This window comes from Erithacus rubecula (genome assembly GCF_903797595.1).
Source record: "Erithacus rubecula genome assembly, chromosome: 3".
NCBI lineage: Eukaryota > Metazoa > Chordata > Aves > Passeriformes > Muscicapidae > Erithacus > Erithacus rubecula.
The window spans coordinates 141016490-141030793 of record NC_136689.1 but is presented as its reverse complement, the minus strand read 5'-3'; the positions used below and the strand labels follow the sequence as shown (position 1 = coordinate 141030793).

The 14304-nt window shown below is 40.1% G+C and overlaps 1 protein-coding gene across 11 annotated transcripts in view; it reads right to left on the bottom strand.

The window, feature by feature from the left end:
- Nucleotides 1-14304, bottom strand: part of PTK2 (protein tyrosine kinase 2) — a 188169-nt gene that overhangs the window by 124473 nt on the left and 49392 nt on the right. Inside the window, exon 1 of one of the 11 annotated variants that reach the window (XM_079302177.1) lies at nt 5280-5773. The exons of 6 other annotated variants lie outside the window; for them this stretch is intronic. In XM_079302177.1, coding sequence (XP_079158303.1) covers nt 5280-5382 — 103 coding nt within the window. In that variant the 5' untranslated portion in view covers nt 5383-5773. Of the gene's footprint in view, nt 1-3329; nt 3449-5279; nt 5774-14304 lie in introns of those variants that run through there. 4 more of the 11 variants (XM_079302182.1, XM_079302183.1, XM_079302184.1 and 1 more) reach the window with 4 other exon arrangements.

The following is a 14304-nucleotide window of genomic DNA, read 5'->3' as shown; positions in this document are numbered from 1 at the left end:
TATTAATCTATAATGTCTCCAGTTTCTAATAATTCTATGAACAAATCTATATCAGGTCATGAACTTAGAAATATTGGTGAGGGTTTTTTTCCAGACAATTAATGAAAAGTACATACTCTTTGCTGGCACATCAAAATTTTTACAATACATGGATTTGCAACTATTCTATTTCAGCAATACTACAGCAAGTGAAGGACTGAGACAACCTAATTCATTTCTTACAAATATAACACCAGTCACAAAAGCTAATTTCAGTACCATAGCCCTACCAATGAAAGCTCCCAAAAGAGACACTGCCCAATGAATTGCATTTGCTAAAAATACATAAAACAGGTAAGAGATCATCTTTGCCATGCAACGTTGAGATACTACAAGTGTTGCCAGGCTAACTGGGTAGATGCATTTTACACACAGAAAATAAATATACACAAACACACAATGGGACTTGTGATAAAGAAATTTCAACTATAAACTGATTAAGAAAGCGATTAGGGCTATAAACTCCTGGTTAACTTTTCTGCTTAATGCATTATTTCCAACAATGAAACATTCACTTGGGTGCTAAGTTCCACACTTTGCTCTTAGGTCTGTTTTCTAATGCTTCTTTAAAAGTATATTTGTAACATTTTTGTAACATTTCTCCTTACTGAAGTTTTAGGTTTTTTTCCAGGCAGCTCAGAATTTAATTCCAAGCTGGTTGGCTGGCTCATTACCAGGTGCTACAATTGATAAGATCACACATCTCCATTACCCAGGGACTGCCAAATGCTCCCCCAGCCCTTAAAACAATCACTTTCCTTTCTTGTAGAAATATCTCAAGCTCCATCTTCCATTCCAGTCGTCTTTGAATACGGAACAATCACCCCAGTGGGAATGCAGCAGACTCCCGGAGCTGCGGAGTTCCTGTATTTTTAAGAATATTGAGCTGCCACACGCTGTGCTGTAACACTGAAGGGGAGAACCCCCCTTGCTTTTCCAGATTATTTTCCACCTTTAAATATATACAGGCATATCAGGAATATGATACTCTGAGCAATCCAGTCTAGTGGAAGGTGTCCCTGCCCATGACAGGGGAGCTGAACTATACAGATGATAAAGCTTTAAGGTCCCTTCCAGACCAAACATTCTGTATTCTATGAACTTTTTTTCAATTGCCTTTGAAAATTAGTGGTTTGATGAGATTAACATTATTTTCTTCTTTCTACAAAAACCTCCAAAAAAAACCCTAGGAATTGAAGAGATATTTTTTACAGTTTGCAAGTCTCACAGCTCAAGAAGATAGAAAGCTATTATTAAGTTTAACAAAAGTTTAGGCGAGATTATCATTTGGAATGAAATGGCCAGTGTAGCCCATTGAGTTATTAACAACATACTGTTAAATGACAGACCAGACTTTTCCTATATGTAATGCCCTCAGACACCAAGGAAAAAGAACCTAATATCACTCCTAAACTACACCTACAGATCAATGAAAAAAATGCAAGAGCAGGTGCTTCCCTATAGTCACTTCAACTGAAGTTCACTGAGAAGATGCAGCAGAACACTCATACAAGCAGAATGTTTTTTTTCCTTTCTGATGCACAGGAAACAATTATATTTCCATGTTACATTTACAATGTCTGTGTCAAAGAATTACAATATCTTGGTTCAGAGTATCAGCAGTATCAGCAATTTCCCTTATTCCATTTTCTATGACTGTGTTCCTCTCAGCGATCACCTAAAAACCTGGTTGATTGGAAGTTATCACTCTGTTAGCAAAACAGCAGAGATTTATGACATGGAGATGAAGGAGAAACAGCTCTGAACTCATCCAACTGTCTTGCTGATACTCAACACATGACCAGGAGGTCCCATCTGAACACATCCCCTGAATCAAAAGGGTTCACCAAAAAACACACCCACAACATTTAACTTAGAACTCCTTCGCCCTTTGAAAAACTATTGCAACATTTGCAATAGGGCAAAACTCTTTCCCAGTAGATTAAATATATTTCACAACACAGGTTAATTTTTTAAAAATTTATTTTAATCAAGAAAATGTTTTTGACTGAATTTGGCTTCATTATATTAAGCCAGTATAGACTTTCCATGTTAGTTTGAAGGGCAGAGTTCAAGGACTGTGACCACCTTGCACTAACAACTCACATGGCACACACTGAACTACATCAACTGATTGTTCATAAATGACTAAACAGAGCTCTTCACATGAAAGATATTCAAGAAACTTCCTCCTCCTTGGGGTGGATAATTCACAGACCTACAGCAGAGTTGCCCAACTACTCTTGACTGTCACGTTTACACTGCTTTCACCCAGTTATTCTGTTAAGGTTAAAATGGCAGAAATTCACAGGAAACACAAGAAAAAAGTTCACCAGCAAAAGTATCTAAGTCAAAGTACAATACATTATACTCTTAATGATCTTAACAAAGTGCAGAGATGTTAGTGAAAAGTTTTTAATGATCCATGACTACTTTCCAGTCTGCTGTTACAGGCACAAAGGAAGCATCCCTGTTTGATAGCAGCACAAAGTTTCAGCACTTAGCTGGGAAAGGAGGGGTGATGCTCAGGGATCAAGACACCTGCTTCAGCATCCCCTGAAGTTGTAAATGAGCATCAGGATAATTAATCCACAAGACCTGACATTTTAAGTTTCAAATTACTTAATGGGAGGGAGGAAGCAGACAAAAATTATCTTATTCCTATCCTGACTAAAGTAATAGACTTATTGAGAAGAAATATCCCAGCAACAAAATACACACTTTCTCTTCATTCACCCATTAGAATACCCTCATATCTGGAGTGTGCAGATCCAGACTAAATTATTCAATTCAGTAACACAGATTAGATTTAAATGTGAAGAGGAGGCAAAAAAAGCAACAACACACATTTACACAAATACTTTCTAAAGCAAGCAAATATCTTATTCTCTGCTGCAGTCCTACAGACAGAGCCACTGAATTGGCTGCAATTAGGTCATCCCACGCTATCGCTAAGAAGATTTGACGATTTCAGATTTAAGAACGCTAAAAAAAAAGTGGAAGCTCTGTATGAATATAGGCACTGAAATATTTCAAAGCATTTTCAAAGAACAAACATTTGCTGAGATCACACCTGGTACAATCAAAGCTTCATCTGTCCCATTCAAAAGAGAACAGAGCACTTAGAAAGAAGTTATGGATAATAAACATCAAGATCCCATTTTAAGACATTTTAAAATGCTTAGAAGTTTTATCAGTTTTTGGTACAGGTAATCTTAAGCTTTAACAGAAAAACTAAAGAGTCAGAATAAAGACATCAGAACTAAATGGTTCTCTCATTAATATATTACCTTTCTTGGACTGCAGATATCTCACAGCCCTTATCAAAGTAGGCCAGATCCGTCTCATTTCCCTAAGGTTAAGCCGGTGAACAGTACACAAAGTAATCATCGACTAAAGCATGGCCACCATTCAATGACAAATATAGCTCAAGCTATTTCTCATCTGTCCTATTTTTTTGGGGAGGCTGCGATGAAGCTTTTTCTAGAAATCACCGCAATTGGCAGCTGTGAAGATCCTGGCGCCTTTGTCCTCTTACGCAACTCCTGGTGTTCCCCTTCTCCCCCCAACAGGAAAAACAGGAGATTACAGGGCTGCTCTCTGCATTTTGGGGCAGAGGGAGTGGACAAGCAATCTTCCCTGAAGTCATGTTCTGAGAACACAGGGGACCAGAGGAAGAGGTGGGATCGTTTTTCATTCATTTTAGTTGCTGGAATGGCTGGGGGGGAATCAATACCTTTTATCCTGGCCCAATGCAGCCATTCCCAGCCCTGCTAGGGGCATCCTATGGGACTGGAGTAAGGGGGAGACATTGATACCTCAATACTAACCAGCCTGAACAGCAGATGGCAAAAACTTGCTTTTGCTTTCAGAAGAGTCTTCTTCCCTACTTTTAAAAGTTACTTTCTGAGCAGCACATTCATCCTGACCCTCGCAATAGTCCAAGAAGATAAATCCCAATTTAAACTAATACTTTTGTTATCCAATTTATGGCACACAGATCTGGCATTGTTGTTACCTTCACGGTAAACAAGTTTTACTAAACCAAAGGACACTGTTTTAGCTTTGTTTCCAGCCACCGGTACTCATTGTTTACTAACTATTATTACCCAGAGAGCTGACAGGTTCTGCACTTCAGGGTGTGGTGTTCCAACTTCTCCCATTTCTAAGTCGTTTCTACTCTTATGCGCTACTACAATGTGTGGCAAAGACTAGTTTAGTTTGAGTATTTCAAGACAAAGACAGTGTTAAATGTTTCTTCGTGCATCCTCCTAATCACTAAACAATAAAAACTGTAAATAAATTTAATGTTGTTTTTACGTTTGCCCTGAACTTCTGAAGTAACTGGCTGTCCGTGATCCAAGATCACGGTGACGCAATACTTCACTGCCAGTTTCTCTTCCAAAAAAGAAAGTACGTTGAAATGAAAGCAAGCACGAGGAAAGTTATGCTTACAACCAGCAACACTCAACTTTTTACAGTTGTTTTCCATCTAAGGAAGATTTGATTCCTGGGCTACTAACAGAATTTCAACCTTAATCCCTGTACACTCACATCCCCAACTCCAATATACAAACAACGTCCAGATGATAATACGGTAAATATTAATGTCTCGGGGTGCAAATTAAGATTACCACGGGAATGACTTTCCCATGTCCATCTAACTATTGTTAAGCCTCAATTTCAAGTCCAACCCTCTCATTATAATAAATTCACACTCTGTGGCTACTGATTGTCTCAGTTTTGGGGTAGATAATAGGGGTGGCAAATTCGGAGACATCAAGGAAAAAGATGTGTCTTGCACCGTAAAGGCTCCCGACGATCAAGATCAGACACTTACAAACTACTTCTTCTAAAAGGTGACTGAAAGCAGAATCACCCTCGCAGTGGCTTCAAACATACAAAGATCACAAACAAAGCCGTCAGATCCTCACATCGGTGCAAGTACAAACCAAACAGCTCAAACGCTCTTTTCATTTCAAATCGCTCTTAAAGGCAGAGGGAGAAAAAAATAAAAAATCCCGAAGCATCCCAGCTGTCAGGTGAAGCATCTCCTGCAGAGGGGCAGCTCCGCACTGCAAGCGCATGACCAGAATATTTTATTTTCTAGCCTGGCTCTGACAGGAAAAAACCCATAGAACCACAGGTGGTAAAACGTTAAATTAAGAGGGAAATACATACAGATATACACACATGCATCCATACACACGCACTCACATACAAATAAAAGGTCGGAGTACCTTTAGCCCAGCACATGGGGAACGGGCTGCAGCCGCTTTTCTCCATGCAGCCCGCACCTGCCCGCCTCGGGGGCTGCTGCCCGGCCACCTCCAGCAGCCACATACACAGAGCGAGCTCGCTGCCGGCCAGCCCGGCACACAATGTCCCGATTCAGCGCTCCGGGCTCCCGCGGGGGGAGGCTGGAGCCGCCTGGACGTGCCGGATCCCGGCGAGAGGAGGGAGCCCCGTCCCTCCCCGGGGCGGTGCGGCTTCACCTGGCGGCGGGGGGAGCGCGGTCCCCCGGCCCGCCCGGGGCTCCGGCGCGCTCCGCAGCGGGGAAGCCGCGCCGCTGCCTCATCTCCCCCCGCCCCGGAGCATCATCCACCTCCTCGTCCTCCTCCTCCTCTTCCCCGGGAGCGGTGCCGAGGCGGAGTGAGCCCTGCGGAGGAGGGCGGGCAGGGGCGGGAGGCGATTACCCGGCTGCCATTAATATGCTAATCCCCGTCTGCTGCCCGCGCCCGGCAGGCTCCGGTTCACCCTCTGCGCAAAGCCAGAGCGCTGGAAATGCCGCCCTGCCCGCCTGCGGAGCGGCCTCGCTTCGCCGCCGCCGATGTTCCCGCTGCCCTGCACCGCCCCTTCCCCGGCCGCACCCGCGTTTTGCCATCGCTTTTACACATTTTGCTGTGTCCGCTTACCGACACAAGCGCCAGGCACCCTAAAAGCGCAAAATTTCCCTCTAAGCGCTGGGGAACTTCCCTCTAAGCGCTGGAGAACTTCCCCGAAGTTCAGCAGGAACTGGGGTCCCCCCCTCCATCAGCACTTGCCTGACTCCACGAGATTATGGATGGAAGAACCCTGCTTCGCCCTAAAGAATGAATATCCAGTCCTTAATCAGTGCCACATCCAGTCCCCTCTAAACCCGGGGCTTCTTTATGGACTTCTCATCAGAAGGCAAAGGTCACCTCAAACATTCACCCCAGATGCAGAACAGCATTTGCTTCTTCCTAACTTTGCAGCACCTAACATCAAAACTGCTTACAAACAGTTTTCTTTTAAAATGGTGAGTACAAACACTGCAAAAGCCTATGTTTATAATAATCACACACCCAGGCAGAATGTGTATATGGAAATAAAATAAATATCTGTTTTGCTCACAGCAAAGTGTTTCACAAAAATGATAAATAACTGATTCAGCTCGAATACGTATTAAAATCAATAGGAACAAGACTCACACTTATCATTAAAGCTCTTTATATATTCCACGATAATCTCTTCTCACTCCCAGCCCTCAGCAGTAAGGCGTAAGGCTTATCCAAGACTAGAACCAAAAGGGAATTAATCTAAAGCCAGCAGCCTTCAACTTAACCTATCTGCCTACTTGTAGCAGCATGCACTTGTCTACAGCATATGTTTAATTACCATTCTTTACAGCCATCTCATTTCTGAATATACTGACTAGCCTTGCAGAATTAGCTGTGTATGTCAAAATTCTTGATAAAAAAGAAGAAGAAAGGAAGCAGCAACTGCATTTAAGTATTGTCTGCTTCTCTATTTAAACGAGAAAAAATATTCACTGGAAAAAAAAAAAAAATCAGAGAGAGAGATTAGGCCACAAGCAGGCCCATCAGATGTTCTGCATCACTGCTCAGGCACAAAGCTCTTTCTGGGGCTGAAGAAAGCCAAAGGGAACTGAAGACATGCCTGGGTGCCTTCCTCCCCCCACCACAAAGTTTTCCAAGCCCTCAGTGCTACACAGACAAACACTTCCAGCGACAAGGTCGATTATATTTACCTTCAATAATAAAACAAAACATGCTACAGAAATGTTTAACCCCCCAATTATCGTGTTTGTGTGGGTAGAGAAGGGGCACAGACAGACTCAGTGCCTCTCTGGTTCACCCTGCAGCTGGCAGGGCAGGAAAACTGTTCTTACACATGCAGCTCTGCCATGGGATTCCATGGTGACCTTGAGCAAGTCAAGACTTGATTCCTTAGAAAAAGAAAACTGCAGATACTTCTTCAGTTTTTCTTAAGTTGGTTTGATCTGTGCTCTAGGGTGTAAAATATATTTTTTAAAATATGTTTCTTCCATAAAAAAGAAAATGTTTTCTGGAAAAGCAGATTTAAAAATATCAATAAGAAAAAAGGGGAAGATCTAAATTAAATTTTATTCATGAAAACAAAACCCTTTAAATATCAACTGGTAAGTGCACTGCTGAGGAGAGTTTTAATAAACAGAATGTGTGGACTCTCTGTATTCTTTACACTTCTAACAGATGAGGTTAATACAGATTATCAATCCAAGTGTCAAGAGATACTGCCTGCTCATATAATACCAGTATTATATTCATTCTTCTCAAGGACATACCTTCTTGTTTTTGTATTAGACTACAAAACTCAGTACTTCATAGCATGAGAATTTTTTTAATTCAATTTTAGAAGCTATCCAGCATTTTACACTCTGAATATGTATTTTTTCACTTAAACCAAGTGCATCCTTGATGCTTTATAAAAAAATACTCGCTATTTGTTATTGTAAGAAGTACACAGTAGACACATGCTCAATCTCTTCTTTCAAATAACATGATAATCTTTTTTTACACAAAAGAAAAAAAAAATGGGCCAAAAGCATGAAATCTATGTTCTGGGGTTATTCAGAAACCCCAAAATTCCAAGTTGCAAGAAGGAAGGCAAGCAGGGATGGAGCAGCAGACAAGGCACAAAGTTAAAATAAACAAACTTGGGAAGTTAAAGACATCTCCAGTATACTTAAAGTATTTACAACATTTTATAAATACTGTTCATCAAGTATCTGAGTAGCATTTATGTAAGGTAACCTGTTTTAAGTAATGCCAATCAGATTATACAATTTACTGAGGTAAGAAACATCTGTCAGAAATTAGGGCTGTGGAACAGGAGGGTTGGTTCTTATTGTGCAAGATGCATTTGCTGACACACACTGATAGTATTTGCGTAGTAGTCTGTGTAAGCGATGATGATAACAGCTGTAAAAGAAAACCCTAAAAAATATCTATTACAAAAAAAAGAATTCTGAAGTTTTTACTAAGAATATGTAGAAGCAACTGGCCATTTTCCTGAAGCACACATTATAACCAGAAAAAAGCTCAGACTACCCCAATAACAACAGACAGGCCAAGGTCAGCTAAGAAATGGCATTTTGCCCCAAGGAAATTCAAGTTAAGACTTTTCTGCTGTGACTGTGATTTTGGTTGCTCAATTTCAGCCTGCTTTTAAAGACTACTGCTCATCAGCATCAGCTTTTGGAAAGCAAGAGGGAAGGAAAAAAAGTCAGAAGCATTTTTTCAGTTGTATCAAGATTTTTTTACATTTTCCTTAGTGCACAGTCTGTCTCCTATTGATGTCACCCTCAAAAATCAGACAGCTTTGGGGAACGAAGGGTTAAACAAAAGGGTTTTGTTTTTGCACTTGTGAGACATATAAGGTTGTCTAATTTTTTCCACTCAAGCTTATCCAAACAAAAATAAAGATCTAAAAGGCCCATCAGATAAAGTGGCAAACTTTGGCTTCCTCCACAGTTATGTCCAGAGCTCATGGGGGTGTCACAGAGATCTCACCAGCACAGAACTGACCAGTTTGTCTCTCAGTAAATGGCATCATTAGGAACTCTCTGCTATTAAATTAATTTTTTCCACATCAGTTAATATCTCTATTCATCAAATTTTAATGAAACTGGCTGGCAAGTTGGAGCCTTGTTAGGAAGGGGACCTGGTCAGAACAAAAAAGGGAATATTTGTCCAAGTTCCACTGCCTTGAGAAACCCACTAAACTCAGGATTCAGAAACTGTGAAGAAAACAGACAGATCAGTACCATGGAAGTGTTGAAGAAAAGAAATTTGCTTTTCAGTTCTTCTGCAACACCTCAGCAACCAGATGAACAGAACAGCAACTGAGATCTCCTGCAAAGGAGAAAAGAGCAACCCATTCATTTGTTATAACAAAAACCAAGAGTGACAGCCCAGAGCACAGCAATGACATCAGCATCAGGGCTGGAGGGACCTCTGCTCTGGAGACAGGATGAGAGAGTGGAGAATGTTTACCCTGGAGAAGGCTCCAGAGAGACCTTAGAGCCCCTTCCACTGCCTGGAGAGACTTTGGTGGGGCACATGATGATAGGACAAGAAGACTGGCTTTGAACTGAAAGAATATGTGTTTAAATTAAGTGTTAGGAAGATACTGTTCCCTATGAGGATGGTGAGACACATCCAGAGAATGGATCATGGATAACCATCCCCGTAAGTGTTCAAGACCAGGCTGGGTGGAGCTTTGAGAAGCCTGGGCTGGTATAAGGTGACTATGTCCTTAACAGGGGGTGGGAAGTACATCATCTTGAAGGTCCCTTCCAACCTAAACCGTTCTGTGAGGATGATGGTGATGCTCATTATTATTTTGGAGTCAATAATTCATAGTCTTAGCCACTTCATGGGCAATTGTTTATCACTCTAATAATCACGAGAAACTAAAGAACAAAGGCATTGTTTTGAAGGAGATCTGCATATTCCTGTAGGAGATGGAAGAAGAGTTCATTGAATTCATGTTGCTGATAAAGAAAGTTTTCAGAGTTTGCTCTCAGAACAAGTGCAGAATTTTTTTGTAAAGCCACAAATGCTTTCTACCATGACAATTATAACCCATAAACTGAGAGTGACTGATCAATGTTCTAAACATTAAAACATGGTTATTGACCAAGTGACAATTTTCTGCATTCAAATTAATATGCTTTTCTATGTTGGCATTCAGAATTCCCCAAACACACTATCCAGACACTGTAACTGCACTGTTATCTTTGTTCATCTTCATTCCCTCAAGTTAGTTCTTTCTGTGAGTTTTTCCTAAATATTCTAATTATTCTTTGGGTGTATGCATTATTTAAGGGTGGAAAATATTATCTACCCTAAGTTTCCTCTTAGCCAGTCAAACATCATCTTTGTTCAGAGGAACTACTGAAAAATGGTATATTGTTAATTATAACAAATCCAAAACAACAACTCCCGCCTTCTGCCTTATTCTAAACTCTGGTTTGCTATGGCTGTTTTGGACATCTACTTTGGAGTACCTGGTCTCTGAATTTATCATCCTTGCCTCCAAGCAGCCCTTTTCCACTCCTCCACACCTTCTCTAGCTCAGTTTCCTCCTGAACACCCTTTGCCAAAGGGCACAAAGAATAGAGTGATGGGCTCCATCACATCCAGAGGTGTCTGGAGACTGAGAAGTTCCATCAGCATTATCCCACCACCAGAGATAATGATTTATCATTGTCTTTTCTATTTAACTATGAGCATTCTGACAGGCAGAACTGAAAGAAAATGGTATTTTACTTCAAAAATTCAAGCCCAGTTTTTCAACAGAAATGATTCAGCACAACTGAGAAGCAGCATCACCTCTGTGAATTCCTTTTAGACTCTGCAATATGAGCAAACTCTAATTCCATACTATAGACTACATTAGGCCACTTTTCTCCTGAAGAAGAAATAGAATGATTTTACTTACATAAAATCATTCTAGAATATAAACTGCTGAGGATATCTGCTTAAGACATTCTTCTGGCAAAAAGTCAATCCAATACTGAATTTATTGTTCTATTTCCCCATTTGGTGAGCTTAACAGTAGAATAATCTTGGGTATTCCCAAAAAGTAGAGAGTTTTAAAACAATACTTTGTGACCTTCTGAACCATGGTCACCTATTTAACCTTATGATCATTTGAGCTACATTTTAAAATAGTAGTTGACAGAATTCACTGGTTTTATTTTCAGCTCTTAACCTCTTGGTAGTAGTGAGATGGGGAGCAAAACAGATCAGGGTGTTGGGAGAGAGTAGGAATGCAGCATTAATGAGGTTTCCCACACCTCCCCTTCCCAAGGGATCCTGTGATGCTGTGCAGCAGAGCAGGCAGCAGTGCAGCCTCCCAGCCTATGCTGTTAAGACAACAGATGTTAAAAGGGCCACTAAGTTAACTTTATTTTTATTATTCCATAAATAAAGACTAGCCATTTTTTTAAACCCATATGGGTTGTATTAGTTTTCAGGCATGAAAGTTGTAGCAGATTTCCTTGTGGGTGGACTTAGCTGCTCATCTTCTCCCACTTCCTTCCATTTGCTTTTTGAAGGCTTTACTGTAGAGAAGGATAAAGTCAATGCCATGAAAGCTGAAAAAGTTCTAAAATTATTCCTTCCTTAGGACTCTGATTCAAAATCTCTGTTTTTTCTTGTTCTAGGCTATTTACAAAAAAAAAATCCACCCAACAAAACCATTTATATCCTCAAGACATCTTTGAAAAGTTCGTTCACTATTCCATTGCTTAAGGCTAAAATCTGCTTCATGGAGACCTGGAGAGAAGAGGTAAAAAAAGAAAGAAAAAAAGTGAATCCTATACATACTATTCCTTATTTTACTGCAAAATAAAATCTGATCATTTTGTTTTCTGACAGATTCACTGGGCTTACCAGCTTGCATTGCATATCTTCAGCCTCTGATGTGGGGTGACTAGAAGGAGTGAGACAAAGCAAGCCAAATAGTCACCAGAACCTTTCTTGACCTTATAAAACTCCCCCTTTTTAAGGCAAAAATCTTCCATTTATGAAGCAAATACAAGAGAAGGTATCTGAAGAGGAAGGACCCCAGCCCTTTAATGCTGTTTAAAGGAATTGCATTCTGTGAGGATTACTTTTGTTCATTGGAAGAAATCCATGAGTGCATCAGTTGACCTTAAAGATGTTTCTTGAACTCCACCTTTACCAATTAAAGGGTAACCTAGAAATAATTAGCCACATCTTCTAAGAGGGATATAGGAAAATGAAGTTGCTTATGGGTCAGCAAATCTCTTCAGTGTCTCGTCATATCTGGGCTGTTTTCTCTCTCATCTAAGAACCAATTAAACAAAAAAAGTAAGAAAGCTGTGCAGCCACATAGGGCCCAGTTATTTAGCAGAAATGGTGTCACCTGGACGTGTCTTCCTTGTCCTGCTTCTCCTCCAGATGCCAAATACAAAGTTAAAACAGCAGCTCATCAAAACACTTTTAGTTGCAAACATCTTATTAGGAAAAAGTTGAAACTGACTCCCAGTGTTACATAAACCACAGATATAACACCAGCAACTCCTCAGATTCCCAACCTATTAAAAGCAATTACAAACTGAATAAAACAGTAATCCATGACCTCACAATAATGCAGTATTATTCCATTTATACATGAAAACATACTGGTGGAACAGTTCCTATCATATTTCTTGGAGAAGGATGAACATAATATAAATCCCTTTGTTTATACAAACTCTTACAGGCTAAAACAAAGAGCTATTTAAGTTTAAAATTCCAGAGTCACAGAATAGATCAACAAGCCAGTGCTGATACCCTTCAAGTCTAAGAAAGCAGAAAATTAAAAATTAATTATTAATTTTTACAGAACATCTTTTTAAAGTTTTATAACACAAACATTAAGCCTGCTCTATTACCAAGCAAATACAGTGCTTGAGCTATCAAGCAAAGAAAAGCATATTTTAAAAAAATTAGAAAATATTGTTAAATAGGCACAAATCCCCCTTTCCTTCTGCAATTAGCAAAATTTGGATTAAAAAATTCCAAAAAAATAATTTGATGCTTTGTTTAGGAGAACCTGTACTAGAGGCCACAAAAAATTCAATTCCTATTCACTTTAATCAACCCCTTTTCCTATTTTGGTACCAAGAAGGGACATTCACTTTTCAGGAGCCTTCAGCTACATCACTGCTTCATGAGACCAGCAATAAACTTGCAAGGAACAACTCCTCAGGCAGTCATTTTATGCTGTTACAGGGAATCAAAGGTCATACTCAGCTAACACAAAATCTTTCATTCAATGCAAAATCCACCACCTTAAAGCGCCTCATTTGCTCCTCCAATTACACAAGACTGCACAGTTCTGCTGAACAAGTTCTGTTTACCTAGGAAAATGCCTGCAGAGTTCTATCAAAGAGCTCAGAAACACAAGAACTTGTTGCTTAGTTTTAAAAAAGGCTTCCAGGAGCTCACGACCAAATGCAGCTCAAGTTAGTGGAGGTAACCAGCTGTGAAACAGGATGGAACAGCATTCAGTGTGTCAAAAGAAGCACATATCCCTCTCTGCATCCTTTTACAGCAGTAAATTGATGAGCACACCAATGCAACCTCTGATCTGTAGCTCCAAACTCAGCTGAGCTTTAAGTGTAGTAAGCTTTACCCAGTGACTTGACAACTTCAGCACAAAAAGCTTTGGTGAAGCTGAAAACAGATGTGCAAGAATGCTGATGCAAATATGAAAGTAAGCAAGGTCAAGATGTCCAAAACTAACTGATACAGATGGGAAAGAGATGTTTGGGCAGCCCCTCTTCAGATCTGAGGAAGGGATGTTAAATAAGTATCCTGTCTTCAGATGGTAAACAAAACCTCAAAAAATCAAAAATCCTTTTCTGATGTTAGCCCAAATGACCTACTTTACCAAACATCACAGGGCCAACACTGTCAGCATGTAACAGCATCTGACAGGGCCAAGAGCTCATCTCTTGTGCAGCTCTGAGCTGCAGAGCACAGCTTCCAAAAAACCTCTGGTCCTGCTCTCACAATCCCATTTGATGCATTTCAAGACTCAGTACTAAAGCTTTTAAGTGAACATGAGATCAGGACAAAAAAATATCAGTGACTGCATAAACAGAGGAAGAATATAAACCTTGTCCTGCCACACAGACATAAAGAAGCAGCATCATAAACTTAAACTGGGAGTAGCAAAGTTCAAGGGCCCTGAAATAAATACATAGTAAGAATTTTTAATAGCAGAAGATGATGTGAAACTGTCACTTCAATCAGATAAATATTTTCAAGGAATGACTTAAGTCACATCTGCCTTGAGATAGCACAGAATTCCTTCACCCCTCAAGTTTTAAAGTCACAGACCATTAGACAAAGTCTGATTCCTGTCCTTAAAATTCCTACTTAATACTCTACTTTTAGAAGTTCTGTATAAAACTCTCAATAATTTTGTTACTGATGTTTC